The sequence below is a fragment of the Patagioenas fasciata genome, chromosome 1 (genome assembly GCF_037038585.1).
Source record: "Patagioenas fasciata isolate bPatFas1 chromosome 1, bPatFas1.hap1, whole genome shotgun sequence".
In the NCBI taxonomy this organism is placed as follows: domain Eukaryota; kingdom Metazoa; phylum Chordata; class Aves; order Columbiformes; family Columbidae; genus Patagioenas; species Patagioenas fasciata.
The window spans coordinates 143,964,835-143,991,588 of NC_092520.1; the positions used below are offsets into that span (position 1 = coordinate 143,964,835).

The 26,754-nt window shown below is 43.4% G+C and overlaps 1 protein-coding gene across 2 annotated transcripts in view; it reads right to left on the minus strand.

The window, feature by feature from the left end:
- The window catches only part of LOC136104403 (protein mono-ADP-ribosyltransferase PARP12-like), a 28,444-nt gene extending 16,318 nt beyond the window's left edge, over positions 1–12,126 (minus strand). For both annotated transcript variants that reach the window (XM_065843349.2, XM_071816814.1), the window contains exons 1-4: positions 11,738–12,126; positions 8,297–8,426; positions 2,643–2,895; positions 1,697–1,798 (exon numbers count right to left, since the gene is read on the minus strand). In XM_065843349.2, coding sequence (XP_065699421.1) covers positions 1,697–1,798; positions 2,643–2,895; positions 8,297–8,426; positions 11,738–12,027 — 775 coding nt within the window. In that variant the 5' untranslated portion in view covers positions 12,028–12,126. The remainder of the gene's footprint in view (positions 1–1,696; positions 1,799–2,642; positions 2,896–8,296; positions 8,427–11,737) is intronic.
- Between the last annotated feature and the right edge of the window lie 14,628 nt (positions 12,127–26,754).

Below are 26,754 nucleotides of genomic sequence, written 5' to 3' on the forward strand. Positions count from 1 at the left end.
ATGCTCGCCCTTCACACAGGAAGAGCGAGACTTTGGTTTTGTTTGTTGGGTTTTTTTGGTGTTTCTGGTTTTGTTTTGTTTTGTTTTTTAATCATCTGTGGTTTCAATGCATACATATCTGCAAGTTTGAGTTCAGACTTGCTTAACACCCCTGCATGAGTGCATGATGCTGGACACAGGCAGAGGCTGAACCTCCCAGCCTCCTGCTGGGGCAAGCTGGTGTACGCTCCACATGTGAGTATGGACCAAACCTCTTATTGACAACTTTTAAGCCAAATGTGGCCCGGCAAAGCACACAAACTCTCCAACCATTGTTTGATTTTAGCTATTTGGTGGTTGCAGTACAGCTCATTTGATCCTGACCTTCACAGCTAGCACACGGATACACAGTTCACATTATGTGGGTCCAAAAGTTCATAAACTCAAGCCTCAAGTCTGGTCCTAAAGAAGCAGAGAGTCTGAGAAATGTGAGACAAGGCTGGAGTAGCTGCTGCACAGACAGAGCCTAAAGGAGCTTCACCATTCCTGACCCTTGATGTATCTGACCACAAAACACATGGAAACTAACCCCAGTTACGAAGACAGTGTCATTCACTCCTTTCTTTCTTCTTTTTGTTAACAGGGCTGGAATGCACTTACCTTGAAAGTCCTGTGCTTAAATTCATTTGAAAAGCTGCCAACAAAAAACACACTTGGTCTCTCTTGGCCAGATTTCATTTCTATGGTCCATAGAATACTCATAAAAGAGTACTGTCTGTCTTCAAAGCAGCAGTGAAAAAGAAGTATTATCAAGCCCTAAGCTAACTTATCTGCCTCTATGAAAAGCGCTTCTGATGGGAGAACTGCATCTTTACCAGACCACAAACCCACTAGAGAAACGCTAAAGACACACAAACATCTCAGATCAAATAGAAACTTATTGTCCATATCTTAAGCGAAAGGAAACACAGTCTGATCTAATTTAAGTGGATCTTTCACCAAGACCAAGTGGTCAGAAAAGTTGTTAGTCCTTTAGAAAGTAACAGGAAAAGTTCACCAAAAGAAAAATCTCATGGTACCTCCTCATAACCAGGGAAGAGCCTAACTTGGCAGTTAAGCGACAGGCACCAAATAAAACTGTTTATGCTTATATTTATTCCCCAGATCTCTGTTATTTGCCACTGCTAGATAGATGATAGACTAGATTTATCTTCAGCTTAGCTCGTACAACTACTGTGATTTCTTAAGACATTTTAACACCTCCCATCACTTTTTAAAGGGGAAAATATGGCTATTATCTGATGTACACAGGATACAACAGGAATATAGGACAAGATACTGTTACCAGTTGTCAGTGATGAGAGCATAAGGCCAGTTCTTAGATTGATCTAATAGTTACAGAAAGTGTAACATTTAACACTTCAAGGGTTTTTGCTACAGAAACCATACCCAAAGCCTGCCCCAATCAACAGGACCAAAATAGGCCTTAGATGGATCATCTAGAGGAGAAAGAGTTTAAGGGTACCCACTGCACTTTCCTCTGATTATGTTTGTAGTTCTGTCATTGTTTATTAATGACTTGGAAACAAAGCAGATGAGTGAGGAGGCACAATTGCTGCTGCCACTCCATAGGCCACCATTGGTCCAAGCCACTGAGCATGGGGTGACCCTGCAGACGCTACTCTCCAAAGATGACATTGCTGTTTATAAAGCTTACCTTTATTTTTGCAGTATCTTGAGACATAGAACACACATATCTCATCACACTTATCTTCTTTGTTGTCCTTCGGAGCTTTAGCAGTGGGATTTTCTTTTTTCTCTACAGGAAAGAATGCATCAGTCCTTATTTGCCCCTATCAAAATACAACTCTTAAGAGAAAGACATTGCATTTGTTATTTTATCCCAGAAATAACAAGGACTTGACTGCAGTAGCTAAGTCACGCACTTTCAGGGTCTGATTATACCCCATACAGCCCATCACATGAGTCGGGGGCTTTGTGACTGACCAACAAATGTCTCCAGTGGAAGAAGTCTCGGTGGAGATGGCCAAGGGTGATGTGCCTACGAAGCTCAGAGAGCAACACAGGGTGTGACTAACCATGGCTGTTGCAGAGAAGGTGACTTTGTCTCAACACAAAGGGGACCAGAGGGTGGCTTTTGTTGTTGATAACTGGCTGTGAGCTGAGTGGATCAACTGCTGGTATAAATGTCTCACTCCGAGTTGCCAGACCAGCATGGGGGGAGTGAATACAGGGCTCACCCCAACATAGGAGTATAAAAACTAAACAACTAACAAAACAATTTTGAAGAGAGCAATGGGCTTGAGCTGTTTTCAACCCATGTATTCCCTTTTGGGAACTGGGGACACCCAGTGTCGTGATGGTGATCATATTACACAAACCTGTAATGGGAATCACATTGGTATTGTGATTGAACTCTGTCTTGCAATGGATATATTTGGATAACTGTAACTTAACATTTTTATTTAGTTTTGAGTATATTTTGTTTTCAGGGTTTTTTTAATACATTTTCCCTTGGTTTGTAGTTGTGTGCTGAAAGCACAGAAAGGAAGATGGGGTTTAGCTGTGAGGTAAGGCAAGAACAGCTTCTACCTCTGTCAGACTCAGAATCCTACTCAAACCCAGTGTTTCTTAAAACTCACTTCTCCCCTTTTCCAGTTCCTTGTTGAATTCCATGTGCTTGTGATTACATATAGTCTGGATGTTTGAAGCTATGTCCGCACCAATGCCTCCAGCTGCCAACACTCTCAATGTATGGGTATCCAAGAGGTTATGGGACCTCTTACATGGAAAAAATCTACATTCCCCACGGAGAAAGTGTCGACAAACATGAAGCTTGTTGCAGTTTTGTTGCTGGTTGCAGGTATCACTCTTTCTGTTGTAAAACTGGCAGACCTAGAAGTGGGAGGATAGATACAATATGAAATGGAAAAGCACATTAGAAACAGTAACTTTGTTCTTTGTTCTATAGGCATGCAGCTTTAGCAGCAGAAAAATGGTGACTAAAAGGCACATGTTCATTGTGACTTCTTTAATCCGGACAGAATTCTCATAGAGAAGAGCAAGCATTTTCATCTGACTCAGTTTTGAAGTTGAGCAGAGGTTTTTTTCTCCAATAAAAAGAAAAGCTAATCCAACAAGCATTCATTTTTGGCACTCCTAAGAAAGACAGCTGCATAATAACTGACTGTTTTACAGTTATTCTATTAAAAACAAAACAAAAGCCATAACAAAGAACAAGTGTCTCCCTAAAAAGATGTATACTGTGCCAAATGAAGTATTAATTCATGGACCTGAAACAGCATTTGAACTTCCTATTTGTAAAGCTTATTCTGCATTGAAGATTTGGATGTCTATAAATGATAAGAAGAAAGCTTTGAGATTAGAGTACATACAGAGAAAGCAATGCACTTCTTCATTCCTCTGCTCACCAAGTAAGAGATACGCAGTGAACTGGACCCAGAGAACAAATCACACACCAGAGGGGCCGGTCACAAGAAAGCTGCTTTGAGGAGGACACAGAGCTGATTGGCAGCCCCAGCATCACACCAGAACTGTCACTGATCCCCTCCCAACCCCAGCACCAAGCAACAGTTTCAATGCTGTGTTGCAACTGAATATATGTATATTTATATATCAACTAGGGAATTAGAGATGCTGGCTTGGCAGTGTTTAAAAGACTGAAAAGTCAGGTCAGTTTCAACTGCAAAACAACTTTTTACTGTATTCATACTCTTTAACGATACCCAATTGCCAAAGGCACGTTCCTCATCACCATCAGTCAGTACCATGTACAGAACAATCAGCCTTCACAAGCTTACTCTAAATTAGGTGGGAGCACACAAAGCCACGGAACTGATGTGATTTCAGTGAGCACTGATGGCTACTGTCCTCGATGGTTCTCAGCCTCTGAGGGACGTAGAAACCAAAGGATTTCTTCTTTCTTTCCCATCTTCCCTCTGTCATTGTGGATGCTTTATGCTTTTCTACCCCTAACATCCTAAAGAATGCTCTCATTTGCTTTTGACATCTTATTTTTGGAATCTGGACTTGTTCTTGTTTTGCTTGTTGTACTGGATTATTCTGCTTCCATCACACACCCTTCCGACCTGCTCTGCAGGATTTTAGTTTTACCCAATATCTAGCAGATTTTACTTCTACATGTTCTCTTGCACCCTGCTGGAGCAACTGTATCACAACTTCCCATTTACTCCCTTGCAAATATGGCTATTGTTTGTATATTTAAGCTTAGCTGTATAACAAAATGCCACAAGTGGTGTCACAATCTGTTAGGTGTCCACACAAGGTGCTGGAAGAAGGGGTGGCCTCTGAGAGAAAAAGCCCCATGCTGGACACAGCCGGCTCCAACAGACCCACTGCAGGACACAGCTGATCCCATCAGCCAAGCTGGTGGAAACCATACTTAGGAATGGGCAAAATGCTGCATGGTAGTGAGGACGGCAGTGGGCAAAGTGTGAGAAACAGCCCTGCAGACACCAAGGTGAGAAGAAGGAAGGGTAGGAGGTGCTCCAGGTGCCTGAGCAGAGATTCTCCTGCAGGGCCACGTACATCAGGTGGCCCGGGACCATGTCCAGATGGCTGTTGAATATTTCCAAGGACAGAGACTCTACAACCTCTCTGGACAACCTGTGCCAGTGCCCAGCCACCCTCACAGTAGAAAGGCATTTTCTGATGTTCAGACAGAACCTTCTGTGTTTCAGTTTGTGCTCATCACCTCTGGTTCTGGGCACCACTGAAAATTACCTGTCTCTGTCCTCTTTAGGCCCTCCCCTTTCGGTGTTTGTAAACATTGATGAGATCACTTCTCCAAGCTAAACAGACCAGCTCTCTCAGCCTGTCCTCATGTGAGAGATGCTTCAGTCCCTTCATCACCTTAGTGGCGCTTCACTGAAACTTCTCTTCCAGTAGCTCCGTCTCTCTCTTCTACTGGGAAAATAAATTTTGGACCTGTTTTCAGCTAACGTAGTAGGCCACCATGGCAGACATTATAATGAGGAGATGGCAAATTTAGGCAGTTTACCTGTAGGCCTTGGTTGCAGAGGCTCATACATTATCATTAGTGACAGCCACATAATGAGAGCACATACCGTGCCATTAGCATGGACTGCCTTTAACAATACAACCTGTATGTTCAGTTTGCAAGAGCTTGTTCCTACAGAGATGCATAAGAGCATAATGCTCTCAGTGAACCTTCATTTACTGTCTACAACATTCACGTTTCTATGCACAGAAGACCAATAGCTTTGGTTTGTTGTTTTGTGTGTGTTTGTTTGTTTGTTGTTCTTTTTTGGGGGGAGGGAGGAGAGGTGGTGTTTGTTTTCCCAGAAAATGCTAGAAAGATGTGAAAAACAGCAAGGGTGCTGAACCTCACCCATGGATGGGAATTCTGCAGAACAAGCCATAGCTCTGCCAGAGAGGTCTGTCTGAGGCTGCATTGTCCTTGGGTCCCACAACATCAGAAGGGAAACATAAGATTTCTTCTCCTTACAGCCTTTAGTAGTAATCAACTATTTATCTTAACCATCGTGTGCCTTTCTTAGTGAGGTTCAAAAGCACCAGTATCTGCCAATCCAAAGCAATTATTCACCTTTTCCAGAATTCTGGGTAAGTCACTTCATTTTTCTCTCCCTCATCTCCCCAACTTTGTCTGAGGGGAATGCAGAAAAGCTTATCATCTACAGAGGAATCCAAGATCTATGTATCATGAACATATGGAATAGGTAATGCCAAATAGTCTTGTGAGAAATGCTTTGCAACTTCAGTCACTAAAGAATTCAGATCTTACACTGCTGCCGAGGGATGGTCTTCCTCAGTTGAAGAATGTAGCTGTATTTTGAAGGCCTGATACCACTCAAAGTGTTACCTTCATCTAAAATGTATATGCCTCATCTGAGTGCCTACATAACAATAAAAATAAGCTAAGGCTTTAAACATGCAATTTGTTTTCCCACCGCTCCAAGTGGAGATAACTGTTCAAGTTACTGAGCTGGAAACAACCAGAGACAGACAACCAAACACGAACTAAGGGCTGCAACATAAACTTACACAGTAGTCTCTTAGTTCAAAGGAGTAATATAGTTCTCTGGATGTCTCTAGAAAATCTTAAAATCACTGCTTCCTTAATAGGTCTTAGGTCTTTCCCCAACCCAGCCAATCTTTCTGCCTTAACTTCAATATCTGCTCCTTTCTAGAAATAATCTCCCCCAGGAATGCTGCTCATGAAAACCAGAATTAGGGAGCACAGTTTGTCATGCAGCCTGAAGCTGGTTTAAGAAATACCCAAAAAAGTACAAGACTTCTGTCAGACACTGCTTTGGGGGGCCAGAGCACAGGAATTGCTTTTGTGCTTGCGTCTTCCTGCTCAGGAGAGTAGGGGGAAAGTAAAAAAAGAACTAAAATACAGAATCAGGTAAAAGCTGAGAGAGTACTAAAAAGACAAACCTTTTGTATTAAGCACCCGTTACACAAAATATTGCTTTAGGGTTGTGGAGATACCAGCTACTTAAGTCACAAAGTGAAGCTCCCAGAGATTTAAAGACACCAAATCTGGTTGAGAGTGATTTTGTAAACCATCCAGAGGAAGATGCATTGAAAGATGATGTTAGTATGCAAGACAAAATTTTTACATAGGAACATCACAAGAAGCTACCAAACCAGAATGAACTGCAGCCTCAGCTAAGTAGGGAATGCACACTGCCCTTGCTTTTGCCATTAAACAAAACCAGGAGAACCAGAGAGAAGATGAGGGGAAGTATAAAAAACCCTGATTTTAGGGTGCTGTTGTGTTTTTCTTACCCTGCAACCCAGTTCAGGTCACAGAAAACTACAGTCTCCTCTTGCTTAAGAGCTTCATATAATACATGCCATTTGCCAGCACACACAGAACCACTCAGCATTTCTAAGCATGGAACAGCCAAGTCAGCTGTCACACCACCCTCTCAAGCTCTCAGGTTTATTAATGGCCTGTATTGATCACCATTTTCTGTTGTTTCTGCTATTTTACTCCATAATAGGAGTTAAAGTGCTCAATTACGGGTAATTAATGATGCCTACTGGCAGTGAGGGCTGAACAGATCTATAGATAAAAACTTAGAATAATATAAATCAATGATGGTTGCTACTACCTGCTCATTACTGGGAGTAATTAAACAAGAAACACTTAAGTTTCAGATGCAACTGAGCAGGACAAAGATATTACTAATCCTCCTTGTTCATCATCACCATGCTCTTTGAATCTGCCAGCACAACATACTTTGAAACACTAAAGCCAACAACAACACAAAAATCTATTTCGTCAAAGCCCAGCACTGTCACAGCAGGGAATAAGAAAACAATAGAACTGTTATGCCAACAGATCTGCGGAGACTATAACCTCCGAAAGACAAGGGTAACAGGCAGTACTCTGATGATTTCTTAACCTGGAACAGCTGTAGCGAGAACAGGATATTCTTGGCTTTGAAACTGCCATACCTTGAGGATAGCATTGCCCTTATACACACATGCAGGATCAGAATTGATTGTTCTGCCCAATTTAACAATATCAACTACTTGCATACAAACCAGACAAAGGTTACTTCATAGAAAATTAGTGTAGAGACACTCAGTGCACGTTGGAAGGGGCAGATTTTACACAAAAGTGACTGTAGTCACTTGGTCATTTTTTCATACTTTTTTTTTCATCCCCTATACCCTCAGGCACCAAGTTGTGCAGGCCTACCCAGGCTAGAAAAGGAAAGGGGCCCTCACTTCCTGGTCTACATCATCTCTTGGAGAAGAGCCAACAAACCAGTTCTTGCTCAGGGCTTTTATCCTGTAAGTGTGTACAATTAATGCAATCTTTCACCTCCGTCTGTAAATCTCTAGTGAAGCTGCTTTTTTTTGTTTGCTTGTTTGACTACCTTTTTGGCCTTGTTGTCACAGACCTGCTGGCAGATGGGAGGTCTTTTGCTGACGAGTCATAGATGACATGACCTTACCTAGGTGCAAGCCTTCTGGTATTTATGTAAGCGACACACTCCTCAGTGTTTAACAGTTTTATTGCTATTATTTTTTTTTTTGTTATAAGTACATGGCACTTTCACAACCCTGGCTCTACGTTATTTCTTCTGGTGCTTCCACACACAGCCATTCCTATTCAAACTTCTTTGAGACTAATCTTAATATTACTGTTACACATCTCAACAGCTTGAAACCGAGATCAGAACTCCACATTCTCCTTCATCCTCTCCTGTTCCTAATTAACAAAAGCTTCTCTTAAGAAATCAGTACAACTCACATCAGGGAGGAGGAAAGGGTCGTTCTGGAGAAGCAGAACTCGCAGCTCATTCTCATCGAGGCCAGCCAACCCATGGGTCTTTAGAACTCTTTTGTTCTCACCATTGACAATGTCATGTGAGTATTTACATCTGCAAGAAAACAGACAGAAATATTAATGTTCACTTCAGTCCAATTGATTTAAAGAAGAACCTCAGATATTGTGTGACTTGGGAAAAGCCACAGAGAGAAAGGTAGTTTGGCAAAAGTCTCTGTGAACATTTAGATGGTCTCTGTAATTAGCTAGAGAATGGACCACACAGCAAAATAACTCTGTGAAATTCAGTAGAGTTATTACCCGCATTTTAAACATTGATGTCGCCAGACCACTTTTAAGAAAGCTAGCAACACAGATTTGAAGCCGACTCTGTCTACCCCACACTCTCTTCCCCTCCACTAAGAGACAAGTCAAGTCACATGGTCTGAATAGCCGGAATGAAAGCTAATTTTAGAAGAATATATCAACAACAGTGGAAGTTGCAACATATTTTTGTGAATGTAAAAGGTTGTCGTCCCAGGGATGGTATGTAAAGAAGATGCGAGAGTCTGAGAGTGCAAAACAAAGAGATAATGAAGCTGAAAACAGCACAATCTGTTATCTCTCCTAGGTGGAAAGTTTAAAAAAATTAAAAAAAAAAAAAAAAAAAAAAAAAGAACAAGAAAGTTCATTAACTTCTGAGTTTCGGATAAAGATGCAATTAAATGACAATAATGAAGACATTGGTGCTATTTACTAACCCCAGAGAAATGTCTGAAGTGAATCTGAATTAGAGAGATTGCAACCTTTTTGCATCTATTTGAAAAGATGGTGCAAGTCGATAAGAGGAAAAACATGGTTAAGCTGTGCATTAGTTCAATGCAGTAAAATAAAGCTTCCTTATGTCTTGTTCTTCAAAAGCATGATTTGATACAGCCCTAAAACTAGACATACTCAACTGATAAAATACCTGTTAATCTATCAGACTCAAATCTCTCTCCTCTTCACCCTTTTAGCCTATAGTTAACTCCTGAAACTCTCCTCATGAAAGCTTTTTTACCTCGTGCTGTGCCTGATCCAACCCTTCTGTACAGACCCTTGTGTAGACATTTTGCCCCTGACCACTGCTACCTGCTGGACACATTGCTTTGTAAGCAAATAAACAAGAATATGAAGTCTGAAGGGCAGAAGTGTGTCATCTTTGGTCCTGAGAAATTATCTTCTAAGGATACTAGATTCTGTAGACACATGATTCATGGCTATGAGGGTAGAAAAGCTACAGAGTATTCAAGGTGGGAGCTGTCAATAGCATTCCTCCACAGTTGACTTCAGATTCCACCGACAGTCACATGGTGATCTACATCACTTGAATACATATTTCTAAGTGAAAGGTTGAAACAACCTACAAATACAGCAATAACTAATGAGATAAGTTTAATAACAGCAGAAAAAAAGCAGTGGAGTTACTTCCCCGACACAAAAACAGGTTTAACTGTACTAAAGTCCTGATTCCACTAAGTAGGAAGACACCAGTAACTTGGACAGAGATTCTAAAACAAAAAGGGTGAAAGATCTGGAAACAAGGCTAGATTTTATCTTCTCAGTTAAAAAATATCCTCTGTCTTGTGCCATGTCGTCCACTTAGCAGTATTTCTGCCCTCTCATTTTAATCAACTTCCCTCCCACAAAAGGTATATTATTTGTTTTATTAACACACAAAGGTGTCTTTAAACACTTAGTGCTATTGAGAAGATGGAATGGTTTATCATTAAAAGGAGAATCACCTCATTGCACATTTTAGTTCACACAGAGTCGTCCAGCCCAAATGCCCACACACACTTGAAAGTATTTCTCACAGCAAATCACACGAAAGTGTATTGTACTGCCAAGTAAAGCAAGAAACAGTAAGAAAATCTTAGCATCGTAATACTTTGCTAGTACCATTCTGAGGTAGTTATGGCCTTTTCTCTCCATCCCCTTCAGATCCAAGCGCACAATGAGCTGTTTCGGTGGGGCAGGAGAGGAAAAATCTGGTGCCACATGCGCATATGACTGACACTGCAACAGCAGCACTGTGGCACTGCAACCTGGGGCCTAAACAGCAAATTCTTCCATCAGAGCTCACTTCTGCCACTGATTGTCACTGAAAAGCTTCTGAGTTTCACTTCTGCATTTGGTTTTGGTTTCCTTTACCACTATTTTTTTAAACTAGGTAAGACAATTTGCCAACCTGTGCTTAGAGTCTGCTGGACCTACCCTTCCTGAGAGTACGCCCAGAAAATGGGACTCATGTATGGGGGAAATTAAACACCACCTCTCAGAGAAACAGCTGTAAGCAGAGCAGTGACTTACTACGAAATTAAGTGTTCATAACTTTCTAGATTAAAACCAGAGAACGTACTAGCACTTTTGGTTTTTTATTACTTAAGAAATATTTGTAAAATGTTTTATCCAGATGCCAGAGGGCTGAGGGACAGGTGTGGCAAGCTTATGCAAAAAAAAATCATAATCATAGAATACTTTGGGTTGGAAGGGTCATCTAGTCCAATCCCCCTGCAATGAGCACAGGGACATCTTGAACTAGATCAGGTTGCTCAGAGCCCTGTCCAGCCTGGCCTGGAATGTCTCCAGGGATGGGGCATTTACCACCTCTCTGGGCAACCTGGGCCAGAGTTTCACCACCCTCATTGTAAACAATTTCCTCATGTTTAGCCCAAATCGCTCCCCCTTCAGTTTAAAACTATTGCCCCTTTTCCTGTCATAACAGATCCTGCTAAAATTTGTCCCCATCTTTCTTATAGGCCCCTTTTAAGTACTGAAAGACCGCAACAAGGTATCCCTGAAACCTTCTCTTCTCCAGGCTGAACAACCCCATCTCTCTCAGCCTGCCCTCACAGCAGAGCTGTTCCAGCCCTCTGATCATCTTGGTGGCCTCCTCTGGTCCTGTTGGAGATCAACAGGTCCACGACTTTCCTGTACTGAGGGCTTCAGAGCTGGACGCAGGACTCCAGTAACACTGACAAAGAAAACCAGGCTTCAGAAAATTGCAACCTACCGCGGTCACTTAGGTCTTTTACCAAACCTGCGAGATTAGAGAGGTCTTCGCCAGCAAGAAACTCCCGGTGCGAGACTGTACCAGAGGAGGCATCCAGGCCGCTCCTCCCGCACGGAGCGGCAGCAGAAGGGGCCGGGGCCGGAGCGGCACCCGCGGCGGAGCAGCCCGGCCGCCTCACCGAGGGACGGGAGCGGCCACAGGCTACCGCCGAGCCGCCCCGGGCCGGTCCCCACGGCGGCTGAGTCCGGGGGGAACCCCGAGGGAGAAGCCCGGGGGGATCCCCGAGGGAGAAGCCCGGGGGCGCCCCCTTCGCTTCTCTTCCCTTTCCTCCCTGTCCTTCCCTGCCGCGCCCCCCGCCGCCCCTCGCTCACCTGGGCCCCAGGTTGCACTTGCCCATGAGCTGGAGCTTGCAGAGGTGCAGCCGCTCGCAGCCTCCGCACTCCCTGCGGACGCAGACTTGCAGGGCCGACACGGCCAGGACCTCCCGGCCGCCACCTCTGCCCTGCACCACCAGGAACCGCTGGGGACCCGCCGTCGACAGCGTCTCCTCCAGCTGCTGCGCCGAAAGGCCGACGTGCTGCTGGAGCTCCGGCAGCCCCAGCCGCCCGCCCTGGGAGCACAAGGTCTTGGTAATGAAGCAGCACACTGCCGGGTCCGCCATCGTGCCCCCTTCGCCTCGGCTGGTCGCGGCGGGACTAGGTGGGACGAGATTGAGACGGAGGACGAGACTCCGCGGCTCCGCCCGGCCCTGCAGTGGAGGAATCGAAACCGAAAGCGCGGGGCGGGCTGGACGGCGGGCGGGGCTGCGGGTGCGGGAGCCCTGAGCGCTGAGGCGCGAAACTGCAGCCGAGCCCGGCCACGGGTTCCCAAAGCGGCGAGGGAAGCCCGGAGGCTTCCTCGGCTGGAAGCCACCCAGGAGACAAATCACAGGATCATGGGATGGTTTGGGTTGGAAGGGACCTTAAGGATCGTCTAGTTCCAACCCCCCTGCCATGGGCAGGGACACCTTCCACTACACCAGGTTGCTCAAAGCCCCATCCAGCCTGGCCTTGAATATTCCAGGGATGGGGCAACAACAAATTCCCTGGGCAGCCTGTTCCAGTGTCTCTCCACCTGATAGAGGGAACTAACTAATTAACACTTTAAGGGTGCCTAGTTTAGAGCTTTATGTAACCAATTATGTTAAGAAAAAACAGAACCTCGTCGAATGCCAAGATAAGAAGTTTTACAGCACCTAGCTGTAAACTTGAGAAGACGAGATACCGAAGATTTACAGCAAAAGGGGAGAACCAGTCTGGTTTCGATCGACTTGGCAGCTTGGGTTCCAGTCAATTCAACATAATGAGCCAAAGGTAAGAAGTTCACTGTGACAAAGCTGAAGGAGCCTTCATCCAAAGACCCCTCCTCAAGACCACCAGATAGCACTGCGCAGGTGTAACAGGGAGGGGTCAAGGAGGAGACTATGGAAATGATTATCTGAGACTCATTTTAATAAGAAGCGGGAAAGGTTATGAATATGTATAGGCGTTCCTGGGGTCATTATGAATATGTAACACCTTACTGTACTTAAACACCTTAAACACACCTCACATTGTTAGAAGTTGTGCATGAATGGTGGAACGATCCCCCTTGTGCCTGACGTTGAAATAAACATATCTGCTTTATAACCTTGTGAGTTGTAAAGTTTTATGACTTTATAGGTTGTAAAGTTGTTTCTGCCACACCCTCGTGATGAAGAATTTCTTACTTATGTCCAATCTAAACCTACCCTCTTTTAGTTTAAAGCTGTAACTCCTTGTCCTACATGCCCTGATAGAAAGTCCCTCTCCAGCCTTCTTGTAGATGCCATTTAGGTACTGGAAAGATGAAATAATAATAATGTGAGAAGTGACTGAAAGGAGTGTGGGGTCTTTTAAAAAAAAAAAAGTTTGCTGCTTGTGATGTTTGAATTTGGTGATGAGATTCCTGGATGAAACTCCATATATAGTATTGCTAGCAATCCATATCTATCCAGTAGGGATCCCAGCTAGCCCCTCCCAGTGCATGTATGTAGAGCAGAGCACCAGTGTCCAATGAAGGATTTCCTCACCTGTCTACTAACTTCTGTTCTCTCTACTTGTATATAACACTAACACAAGTGTGATACAGAGCATTAAACCTATAAAGTAGGAGAAAAACTTAGCATACCCAAATAATTCCGATATTTATGTAGCAATGCCATTACTTTTCTTTGTTACAGACTGGCAGTCAGCTGCCGATCAGCGCTGGTTGCAGAGCCGTGTCCTGACGGGGGATGTGAGGACAGAAGTGACGGGTTCCTGTCAATGCTGAAGTGGGGCTTCGGAGGGCCTGTGGGACTGGGGAGAAGCACAGCAAACACTGAATTGGAAAAATTGGGAGAGGGCTGAGTATTAAATCTATTTGAGATGAGCTTTCATACTCAAACTCTTCAATGTAAGCTCAAGAAACAATAAGTATCAACTGCTGCCTCTGTATCAGGAAGTTAACCTTGAAAATAAAGTGAATGCCAGCCTGTGTTGCCTGGTGCTGATACTTGATTTGAAAGGTATGTGAAACTGCACAGTCACAGTCACAATCACTGTTCAGGTCATAGAAGGAGAACCACCTCAAGGAATGGGACCAAGGTGGTACAGTCCGTGATTTTGCTCTTTCTTTGCGAAAGGGGACGTTATAGAAGGATCTTTTTATTGGCTGTATTTGCCCATATTCGCCCTCTTGCTATGATACTTGAACCAATTAAGTAATTTTGAAAAAGCAATAGAAAAGGAGAAGTAGAGGGAGGAGTTTGCCACATCGGTTCTAGCTTTAGAAAAGTACATCGATAGTTCTGGGCTGGTTTAGTTCTAGGCATGCATATGTGCATTCTCAGATTGTCAACAGCTTGTCAAGAACAATAGTACTCAGATCCATGCTTGATGTAGTTTTAAGACTACTGATAAGGTAGAAAATGACTCAAGCAATAAGCCAGCAATGTATTATGAAGTCCAAGGAGTAGACAATAATAACGAATCAAGCAAACCTTTTGGTCATTTGCTTATATTTCTGTCTTCTGTGTTTCATCCAGTTCCAGTGAAAACATGCATTTGCACGTTAATCCACTCAGAAATCTGAACTATGTGGGCAGAGGAGCTTTACTGGATACTTTATTGGGAATAGCATGGAGCAGAAGAGTGAAGTGAAGCACTGCAAGCAGAAAGAATCTGCAAATACGACCCTGGCAAACATGTTCTATTCTATGCTTAAATACACTTAAGAAGGGTTTTGGATCAGTCCTGAGTGAAAGCAAACAGAGAAATGTTACTGGATTTAGCCTGTTTGTTGGTATAAATTTCGCAATACAAATGTCCCAAATATTGGATGTCCTTACCAACTTCAAAAGAACTCATTTAGGTGAAAAAAACACAAATGGGTGAGGCAGAAGGGATCACTGTATCGAGAGGTCACAAACTGGTATTCTTTTCACAGGGCAGTGAGTGATTCCAACCTTAAATATTCAGCCATTTGCTTAAAGTTAGAAACCACTGAAAAAGCGGCTGGGTTGATGTAACCTCTTGCTGCTGCTAAAAATGTAATCCCTGTACATCTTCCTGCTGTCAAATTCCAGCTGTGACATCTCTTTGTTTGCCCGGGCTCTGGTATTCATCTGACTCCTTAGTAAACCTTTCACTGACTCGAAACTGAAGTATTGATTGGCATGAATGGAAGTGGGTGTGTGTAGGCACCAAAAGAAACAGCAGACCAAAGGTTAAAAGAATGGCCTATACTGATAAACAAAGTTTAAGGCAGTAACACTGAGAACAAACGTTTCTCTCAAACCAGGAAGACCTGCACTCTGTAGCACAGACAACTTGCCTGCAGAAGACCCTACTGTCTGGTAGCTGGACATGGCAGGAAGATACAGCACATCACAACTGCCATTTCTTTTTCCAGCTGGAACTAGACCATAGCCTCAGAAACTCAAAATGGAGAAAAACAGAAAATGGGCAAATGCATTCCCTGAAGTGTGTGCAGGCAGGAGTAACCAGACTGTGAAGCACAAGGATGCCACCATCGTGACTGCTGGGTCCCATTCACTTTCATACCTGCTATTGGGCATAAAATACCCCTCCAAGGCAGTTTGCTGCTGCCTGTGAAGAATAACTGAAGAGAAGCCAAAAGTGTGTGATGGTAGGGGCGCATCTTCCCTTGCTTTGCACATAGCATTGGGTCCTGGCCAGAACTGCTGGGCACATGAACCTCAGTACTTGCGAGTGTGGGGTTTGACAGGGGGAATGAAGTTGAGCAAATTGAGTGAATGTGAACGACAGTGGGAAAACTGACTGAAATGAGTGCATACTGAACACCAGTTTCTGCAGCTTAACTGGGTGCAGCTGTATTTTGAAAAGAAAATGCCTTGCTTGATGTTTCTGCAGGCTGAACACACAGTATATTGTTACACTCGGTCCTATGGAACTGCTCTGGTGTGTGTGAAGAACAGCCTATTACTGCTCTAAATAGCCTGTGTAGCCCAGCTTGCCTGGTAGCTCTGACCACACCAGCAGTTCTGTCCCTCTGGGGATGGCTAAGGAATGTGGAAACACCCTGGGCATGACGTTGCCAAATTGAATTCTCCTCTTTTCCAGCATGTGGCTCGTTTGGTTTCTCCCATCATCAACTCCATTCTACTTCTTGAGACTCCTCTTTCAGGTCTCAGTTTTGGCTCACCTTGTAGTTATTCTCTCCCACACAGCCAGCTATTATTCTTGTTCTGTTTTCCCTAAACTGTTTCAAATAGCATTTTTCAGATCACGCTGGGACCTCTGCTTTCTCCCCTGTTTCTTACACAACCCTCCCCCACTTCTGTAGTGTCTGCTTAACCAGGCAACAGTTGGCTATACATTTGCCTGAGGATTTCAAAATAATTTTGAGTTGTTTTTTTTTTTTTTTTTCCTGTGGAAACTGTTAGGATATGGGATAAAAGCTCATCTGGTGGGAGGTGGCAGCTCTCTTCTGACATGCCTGTCCCACACACACCCAATAACTGCAATCAATTCAGACTGCTGGTCTTGTCTCTGGACAGATTGAGTGTTTGAGCCCAGTTGCTGGAGGGATCCACCTTCTACATATGTGTATATACACATATATACTCCCATTACTGGACATCCTTCCTGCTCATCTAGAGAGGGGAGCAGGATGAGTCCATTGCTGGTGACTGTGTTCATGTGGGTGTTCTGAGTCTGTGATTTGTGTGGCCAGCCACGTATATGTATACGTATGTTGTGTATGTGTGTCTCCCGTGTGCGTGTGCCTGCTGGAAATACATTTTCAGCCTTGCTATTAGTTGGACCTGAGGACAGGGAGCTGCAGCAGCCTTGCCACTCTCAGGCTGGTGCCTCCAGCATGAAGTGTTTTCCCTACCAGAAACAATTCCACCAATTTTAGCTTCCAGAGATTACTGCAGAGGCTTTTGTTTCTCTGGGTTTTAAATCTGTGCTCGGGAAATAACTTTCCTTAAAACTGGAATGGCACTGTGATATTTTACCTTATAACATGACTATAATGCATGTATTCCTAGCAGTTTTGGGTTTGTTTTGTGGTTTTGTTTGTTTGTTTGTTTTGATTTGGGTTGGGCTTTTTGTTGGTTTGTTTGTGGTTTTTGTTTGTTAGTTGGTTGGTCGGTCGGTCCGTTGGTTGGTTGGTTGGTTTCTTTTTTCCCTGAGAAGTTGCTTCTCTACAGAGGAAAAATAAGCTCTTTGCATTAGGCTAGCTGTGACTCTGTGTTAAAGCTGCATCAGCATAGAGATTTTAAACAGAAATACACAGATTATCATAAGTGCAGCATGAATGGAAATAGGTGTGTGTGACAGCACCAAAAGAAACAGCAGGATGGCCTGCATTGCCCATGGAAACCAATGTTCCCAGGATACAGCTCCTGTGACTGTTCTGGGACAGGCAATCCTGTCCCGTTTTACCCCATAGAGTATGGGCTCCTATAGCAAGCCTCTGCTTTTCATTTTCTTCATTGGCAAAAAGGTCTTTCCCAAAATCCAAACCCTACTTCCCTCTCTGTTCTGTAGCTCCCCATCTGTCTTCCCTTAACCACAGTGAAGGGATCAATGGCTACAAAGACAGATTAGGAAGTAACCAGGACAGTAGATGGAAAGCAAATGGAAGTCAAACCCTAACCCTGCTTGTCCTGGCTGACGTGGAAGCTCTCTTCCAAGTATGCTTAAAGTGGTAAAGGTGGTTGTGACTTCGTAGGCAATTGCTGATTTTCCTGCAGCTACATATCTATAAGGATATGCGTAAATAAATACAAATAGTGAACAACTCTTTATGAATAAATGTGTGACTTGAGCTTCATGCAGTTACCTGCAGGTATCAGGGAGATATATTGTTTTTCTGCTGCTCAGCTAGCTACATGTATTCTGTTATGAAGCATTTTCTGTCTTCTTCAGAAGCATAGGTGTATGGCAGCAACTGGACCTCAAGGTTACCACAATCCGAAGAGAAGAAAGGGCACCTTTCTCAGAGCGAGTGTGTTTGGAGGACAACACACTTCCCCTGTAGAGGCAGCACGGTTTGGGGCTCAGTTCTGATGCCTGTACACAAGTGCACACAGCCTGGAGAACAAAAAGGAGGAGTCTGAAGCCCACGTGCTGCTGCAGAGTTGACCTCATTGGGATTACAGAGACGGGCAACATCTCTCCTGACTGGAGTGCTTCAACCAGTGGATAGAAGCTTTTTGAAAAAGACAGGGTAGGAAGCCAAAGAGTGCAGGCTATAAACCTCCTGTACACCAACATGAAAGAAGTGGTTGAAGATGTGATGGTCAAGAAACACCTTTTCTGCACCAAACAAGAGACTGTGAAGTCTAAGATCCTGAGAGGCGTAAGCAATAAAACCATCAGAATTACAGTCCTGGGCTTCACAAGAACAGATAAATATATATATATATATATATATATGTGTGTGTGTGTGTGGTTTTGTTTGTTTGTTTGTTTGTTTTTTTTAATACAGCATCTTCTTTCTTAGAAGCATTACAGAATTAAAGCATTAAACTTAATTGACTGTCATGTTTGGGGGGTGGTCAGGAAAGAGGAGGGAGAGGAATTTCTCCTCTCAGGTTAGCTTGTTTGACGTCTTCAATATTTATTTGCCTGTGTGTCTTTGGGGTGATTCGCTTTTGCCCACAGCCTGTTGTACAATTCTCGTGGACATGTTTCTAGTTCCCTTGTTCACCGCCCACAGCAGGCAGCAGGCTCCAAATTGAGGTCCATCAGTTTAGCTAAAAATTCTGTGCTGAATATTTTGGTGAAAGTTAGTAGTCTCAGCACAACAAAAGGTGAGACTTCTACACTGTGAGATGAAGGTAAAGAGAGGCTAGTTAGTTGTTTGTTTTAGTAACTAATATACACACACACCCCCCACATTCATTTCTGTAAGGACCATTATATTTATACTTGCAGAATGAAATAATGAGACATAAGGTTAGCACAGTTTCTAATCACTACATAAGCCTTTTGTTGAAAACCAAACCCTTAGCAGATCTTCTAACCACTCTATCAGACTTGGTGAATGTAAATGATAGGATCTATTTCGGAGCTTTCTCCTAGGGAAAGGAGATTCTCTCTTTAAGCATGTTTCATGCATGTGCATTTGTAAACCAAATCCAGCAGCTAGTTCCTTCACAGTAGACTTGTAAATCTTTTTCTGTGGGAATACTTTTACAAAGGAGCACTGCGCTCCAATTGTTATATCAGTAGAGGCATGGTGTCATGAAAGACCAAACCTTTAGAAGCCTTTGAAAATGCACCCTATTGTGCTGTTGGCTTTGAAGAACACTTGATGCTTAAACATCTCCAGAACCTATTGTACAAACCCCACAAGGTTGACTGCTCTTATTACTCCATTAATAAGGACTGTATAACCTTTCTTACCTTCAACCATTTTATGCTTACTTTGCTCTCAGCTCAGCAGCCAACTGTACAACTTAAAACCAGCAACTTGTCAGCTGTTGACCTCGGCAGATCCTTCAGTTGAACTTCTCTCAAGCAATACTGATTTCTGTTTGTGTAACCATTAATAAGTGGCATAAGCAAGAGTAGCTTAACGTGTTTCCTAGACTGAGTGATCTAACCATGTCCTTCGTTGCTCAGTGCTCTTCCTGCAGCTGTGACTGTGGGGTTAAAAGTGACTGTCAGGGCCCTGGCAGCATTTGCTTCCCACCCTGGGAAGCTGCTGGGCTGCCTGAACTCTTGGCCAACACTGATAAGCAGCTGCCTGGCCTTGAACAGAGCTCTCTGTGACAAAGTTGGCAGATGCTTCCATAGAGGCTGCCCCCGCTTTCTCTTGGGAATGGTGTTTAAGCTGAGTGTCTCGTCCCTCACCCCCACCTGCGCTGGGCTGCAGCTGCATCACAGCTGTGCCTGTGCCCGGCCACTGGCAAGTGGTGTGTAGTGGTGGCTAGCCACAGGGCTATGGATTCTCTTGCTCCCCAGCAGCTGGGCTGCATTGCAGGTGGCCAGTAGCAGTGGCAGGGAAGCCACAGTAGTGAGGCGAGACAGCCATGAGTGACCTCACCAACAGGGAGCCGTGTTGCAGAGTGACAAGTCTGGGTCAGGATCGGGGCTGAAGACAGCAATCAAGGTTGGAGACAACAATCAAAGTCAGACTTAGCTCAGGACAGGTGATGGGGCAGGTCTGAGCTCAAGATGGGAAGCAGAGCCCCTGGGTCTGCGTCAAGGCCAGACTGACAAAAGTCTGAGACTGAGCACAGACATAGCTGCTGCCCAGCACCGGCAGGAGCTGGTGGCAAGTAGCAAGTGATAGGATGAGAGCAAATGGCCTCAAGTTGCGCCAGGGGAGGTTTAGATTGGATATTAGGAAAAATGTCTTCATGGAAAAGGTTGTCAGCCATTGGAACAGACTGCCCTGGGAAGTGGTTGAGTCACCATTCCTGGAGGTGTTTAAAAGATGCATAGATGAGGTTCTTAGGAACATGGTTTAGTTAGGTTAATAGCTGGACTCAATGATCTTGAAGGTCTCTTCCAACCAAAATGATTCTGTGATACATATTTAGCTGAAAAGCCATTCTGAAGGGAAAGGAGGGGCAGGCCCTCGCATCCCACTTTCATCATAACAGCTCTGGCCTGTGAAAGAGTTGTCCTTGGACTCAGCTAAACTCTTTCCCGTGACCAGCTAAATGCCTAGAAAGGGGGATGACATCAGGATGCTGTGACTAGTAACTTCGTCCATAGCAGTTCTGCGCCAGGAGCCTGTGCCGTTGTCATGAGGGGTTTGTTTGTGCTCTTCCTTACTTGTAAAAGAAGGGAAATTATGAGCAATGATACAAAGCAACAGTGGCCCCCTATTCAGGAATATTTGTAGAGCTGCACTAGCCCATGACAAATCCACTAAAAGTGGAAAATGTAACCATATGGCCTCAAAGTACCAGGCTGATCAGATGCTGTGGCAGTCATACCTGTTCTTTAGTTTTCAGTATTGTTTTTTAATAGCAGAGGGTTTTGTTTTTTTCAAAAATCTCAAATTCCCGCAGAAGTAAGCCTACTGTCATGCAAAGCATACACTTTTGGAAAAGGATAGTGGAGTCAGCAACCACCAAAACCAATTTTGACAGAGTTTTCAACCACCCCCCTCTTTATACTAGCAGGAAGTCCCAGATTAGAAGCTTCTTTTGCAGACCAGCCAAGTCTGGCACTAAATCACTCCAGCCTTACCTAGTGTGTGGGCGATTACTCTTACCCAGATTTAGTTATCAAATCCTATCCCTTTGCCATGGGGACCAGTCCTTCAATCTCTGCAGCACGTAGAGTCACTGTAGCTAAAAATGTGCTTTGTCAGCAAAGACTGGGCTAATTTAAGTTTATGATTCATGGGGAAGTCTGTTCAGAAATCTCTGGCTAGTCTTTGAACTATTTCTAGTCACTGTTTTTGTTGGCTTCATGGTGGAAGAGAATTTTTCTTTTGTGCATTGCATACCAGCTGGTCTTTTTATTCATCTGTTCAGTTCTCTCTGGACTAGCAGTCCTCTACAAGTTTTCCTAGTTCAAAAAGTGTTTTCTGTTTTCCCTGTTTATTGCCATCTATAAAACCTGAATTACTTTGCAATTACTAATGATGAAAATTTCTCCATTCTCTATTGCTGCCCACTATGAGGAGGACTTGTATTGGAGCAGCTTTTCTGAAGGAACTCATGATGTCTAGGAGATGTACTAATTACACAGGCAATGGACTTTCTAGAGCTTCAACTGCTGTTCTGCCCACAGGTTTGACAAGAGAATGAGTCCTTTTCTTTTTAGCTGTGTGCTATTCTAATCTTTGTTATAGGTGAGTCAGTTACAGGAAGAGCAATCAACCATCAATACTTCAAACAAGCAGGCATTTCAGGAGATATTCACACCATCTAAGGTAAAGCATCTTTCTTAGTGCATCAGCTGAACACTCAGGTGGCTACACAAGGAGCCTGGGAGAGCTGACTGAAGGACCCTGTTCTGTGTAGTTAGGCAGATAAAGTAGTTTGTTTAGTATTCCCCTGAAACAAGCTGTTGCTTGAAGTTCTCTCCTCATCTCTGCTGTCTCTGCCATCACTGTTTCACTGTATCTGGATTCTAGTGTTATTTCTAGGGGGTGTTCATTTCTCTCTTCCAGCCAAAGACAGAGTCACAGAGGCCTGGCAGCAATGTACATCACCATGTTTACTAATCTCATACTAACACTGACTGCTGCTTGGGACACCTCCTATCACAGAACGTGGAGATCATTGTTAGAAGGTCAAAGCAACTGGGCTAATCCTTGCTGTGAGGGCTGCCTCAAGGAAGAAGTGCTCAGTTCAAATAATTTTAAAAAATCAGGATCAAACAGGTTTATAAATTGATTGAGGCACATATTTAACTGGTGATCAGTGATCTATATATTGAGGGTCAATGCTGGTGATACAACAGATAAACCACAATTCTAGGCCCTTATGAAATTTCAGTGACTACCTACACAGTTCTAAAGATCCTTCTCTTACTAATTTCAAGAAATTCTAGTCACACACACAGAGCATTACAAAGCTATATGCACTAAACTCTCCTCTCACAGGACAAGCAACCCCCCCACAATCCTGGAAGCATGGCTTCCCCTACTTGCACCGATGTTTCTCCAGCTTTATGGCTACCCGTGCTGCCCCCTACAGCCCACAGGTCCACATGCCAGTGGGAAAGCACCCCATGGGTCCACACCTCAGCTCCAGGTGTGAGTCCCTGATGTCTGCACCATGCTGGGACTCTGCTACCTGAGTGCAGATTCCTCACAGCATCCAACAGGGAGGCTGCGCTGTCTGGACTAAGCAGGAGTCAGGATGCTGGCAGGGTGACTTCTGGTGGTGCCAAACTGAGCTTTGTCTTTACAGAATGAATCACAGAATGGTTGGGGTTGGAATGGACCTCTGGAGATCATCCAGTCATACCCACACGCTAAAGCAGGTACCCCTTCTGCTATTTCCAGTCTCTCCCCGCTCTCGTAAACTTTCATGCTTCTCTTTCGCTTCTTTTCATGCTGCTGCTTTGTTTCAAAAATGTCCTTGAAATTCCTTGATTACTGTTTGATCTGGGTGATGATCATATTCTCCTTTAACATAATCAGTTTGGGGCACCTGCCTTCCAGATTATTTTTCTCCTTCATCCATATGCTCCCTGTGTGCACTCATATTTTTGTTCTAGCAAGTGAGATTCTTTAGGCCATTTGCCAAGAGCCGTGAGCACTCCAAAAAGGGTCTTGCTGTCATAATCATGACTTCAAATTCTTCAGGTAAACTTATGTCAGCCCAGGGAGATTTTGTGCCAGTAGAATTAAACCAGCTTTCTACAACCTACTGTGTTACAGATATCCCTTTTTATGGGTTTCCAGGTTCTCTCGCTGTCTTGAAAAGATCCTTTTTCAAGGCCAGGTGACCTTGTCTCTTGCTCACTCCTACCTATGTATCTGTTTTTCTGTCTACCTACCTACCTATCTTTGAACTTCTGAAGGACAGACAGACTGTCTTTTGTGTTCCAGTATTCTCATTAACCAGGTTGCTTTAGTCTTGCATTGCCCAAGATTACAATTTCCTCCCAGTGCTCTAGTTCTGCACAGGCCAAAACCTTCCAGCCATCAGCTAAAGGTGATTGCTACAGTGGCCATCACACTCTGTTACAGTCATTTTATTCCAGTTGCTCAATTGCTCTATGAGTAGTCTTTACAAACATTACTTAATATCTACCAGCTGTTAGCATAAGTGTAAGAGTTAACAACACAGTGAAGGCAGCATGGTGTCTTGAGCTTCTCAGTCTCTCTTCAGTAAACCCTCTTGCTGTGAGATAGCGGGATGCTGAAAATCTGCAGGAGTTTCTTGCAGCTCTTTAGGCTAGAAGAATGATTATTTAGAGCCTATGGAGTAAGCTTGTAGTAGAGGAAAATTAGGAGGAAAAATGAAGCTAATGAAAACGAAGCCAAGCTCCAACCCAAGCCAAATGTTTAGATTGTCAATAACAAAAACAAAAATCCACAAAATTTCCAGTCATAAAGGATGGAATGTGAATGAAGAAAAAAACCATCAAGAATAACAAGATTATTTATAGACTTGATTGTTCTACACTTAATGTCAGACCCATTAAATCCCATGTTGTCAGTGCAAAGCATAATAATTTGTCACTTGGCTCCTTCTAATCTCCTTTTGCAGCTGCAGGGCCAGCACCTCACAGAGCTGTGGCACCAGGCTGGGCCTTTTCTCCTCCTGCGATGATTCCTGGCCCATAAGATCCATGAGCAAGAACAAAACTAAAGCAGCGGCTGGCAGACAGAAGACCTGCAGTTGTCTATGACTCAGAAAGACGAGGGGTCAAAGACTGGTCAGAAATAAAGTTAGGGACCAAACCTGTGGTGATGACATAGTAAAAAAATCTGTTATGTCACAGCTGCCTGTCTGCTCCTGGGAGAGAGGCCTGAGATAAAAGTGGCCCACTTGGGAGACACATCTGTTGTTGAGTTTGTAACCACTAGGTGGAACCCAAACACTTTGCATTAATTCACGCATCAGCTGTAGGGAGTTAATTCTGGTTTTCGGTGAGGCTGTGGTTCTTCAGCTGGGTATCAACACCAGTGCTCAGTGGCATGAGGCTTGTACAGAAATATAGTGAGGGTTCCCAAAATGTGCGTAATTCATTCACTCCAGTGAGCAAGTGCACTGAATATTCTGCCTAAACCATGGAAATTTCATTGGTTTCTATTGCATGGCACAAAAACTCCTGATGATTTGACGAAGAGCATTGGGCTCTGTCATCTGTTAGACAAACCACCAGCACATGATTTTTGGGTAAGTAATTTAACTTGACTGTGTCTTGGTTCCCCCATCACTAAAGTGAGTTTTGAAGCTATCTGCATTAAAGTGTGCAAAGTGTCCAATACATTACTCTGGAAATGATTTAATACTCTTGGGTGGGGTACACCATGCCAATGCACAGTGACAGACAAAAATGTGTCTGTCTGGAAACTGCTGCTCTGCCACAAATCCGGTACTCTGCTGTCCTCCAGGTTTCTGGGCAGCAGGAAGAAGAGATTCCAGACTTACTTGCTTACAGCCCACTAAATAAAACAAACTAAAGGAGAGTTACTGCTTATTTTTTAAAAGCTTAGAATTATTATTATTAAAGAATAACCAGTATTACAGAGCCTAAAGGCACCAGGCAAGATCAGGTCCCTGTTGTACAGTGTCTTGTACAAACACAGAGTAAGAGGAATTCCTTCCCTTAAGCAGGTTACAATCTTCATAGAAAAACCCTGGGACAAAGAAAGCAAGCAGTGCGCTGGTAAGCGCAAACAAGCCGTCACTTTACATAAGGGAGTTCAGAGAGAAAAGAGCAGCTGGTGTAGAGCTGATGTAGCACCACTGGTGCTGTGAGTTTACAACAATTTATACCAGCTGAGGCTATGCCTAAGGTACGAGAAGTGTCTTTCTTAATGTCATATTCAAAGCCTAGCCTGGAGTTGAACCAGATCTTCAGAATCCTAATCACAAAGCTTTCCTTTTCATGCACCTGCTTTCCCACCGGCCAGCTCCTGGAAGAGTCGCTTGCTTGTCTCAGATTCTGGTCCTCAAGGACTCAGCCGAAACATCATTACACACAGCTTGTAGGAATCTAGCTGGGATTTTAGATGGGCTCACAGTAACATGGAGAAAGACTAGTTCAGATCTGAAAGAGACTTAAAAATTGTAATTCATAGTTTTAAAGGACTGTCAGGTGGAAAGAAAGTAGAATTATCATTATTACCAAGCAAATTTAGAAAAAAAAAAAGCATATTCTAAGCAATGCTTCATGATTAAATGTTATCTTTTTTTTTTTTTTTTAATTTCACTGAATACAGTGTGATATATTGCTGCCTAACTTTTTATCGCATAATTGAGTAGTGTATTAATTGAATATATTGCTACAGATGAATTTGCGGTCCATAAAAGTAATAAAAGCTTATTTTTCCTAACCTGCATTGGGGTGATATTGTGATTATATTAACAGCAGCAATGCAGCATAGTGCAATATGGAGACATTTGATTTCTCAAGACACATGGGAGGCAGGGGGCTCAAAAATATTGCTCAACAGTTACTGCACCTTTCAAATTAAAAAAAACCCTAGAAATAACCGGTAACTATTCTGAGGTATCCAGCTGAAGATTTAGAAAAGAAATTTTTAAATAAATTTGTATGTATGAATAAAATGCATATCAAAAAACCAGTGAAAGTCACCAGAATACTGAAAATAGAGCAGGAAAACTGCTCAGTTAGTAGGAGACTAATCATCACTTTGCTATACCATTCTTCAGAGAAAGTAAAGCCAGACAAGTACATTTTACTGACTGCCAAAAGTGTGCAGAGAAAGTGGTGGGGAACTTAGTTCCTAATTTAATTTGTTGGTTAATTGATAGCTTATGCAACATATGAATTGGTAGTGGAGCAGTCCAAAACTGTAACTGAAGAGTTTGAGTGTTTGGTCTTTTAGGCTTCCAAATTCAGATTGTGTGTTTAACAGGAAAAATTAATGGAACCTAATTCGAAGCCAGTGAAGTTTCCTTTAGAGAGGTTCCACTGGGAGAGTAAAACTCCAAGGAAAACATCACCAAGCATATTTAGTGCCAGTCACACAAAAAAGGTAAGAAAAATAAAGAGGATGAGTGCTACACACGTGGAAAGCCAACCCTCCTGATTCACAGACCAAGCCGAGAACATTACATTTCCACCTTTTGGTATTTCTTCCTGTCTGTGCTGTGTTATTAAAGCAATAATCAAAACTTTTGCTTTGCAATGCTGGTGTCTAGAGGAAGACAAGTCAAATGAGATTGAGAATAGGTTTA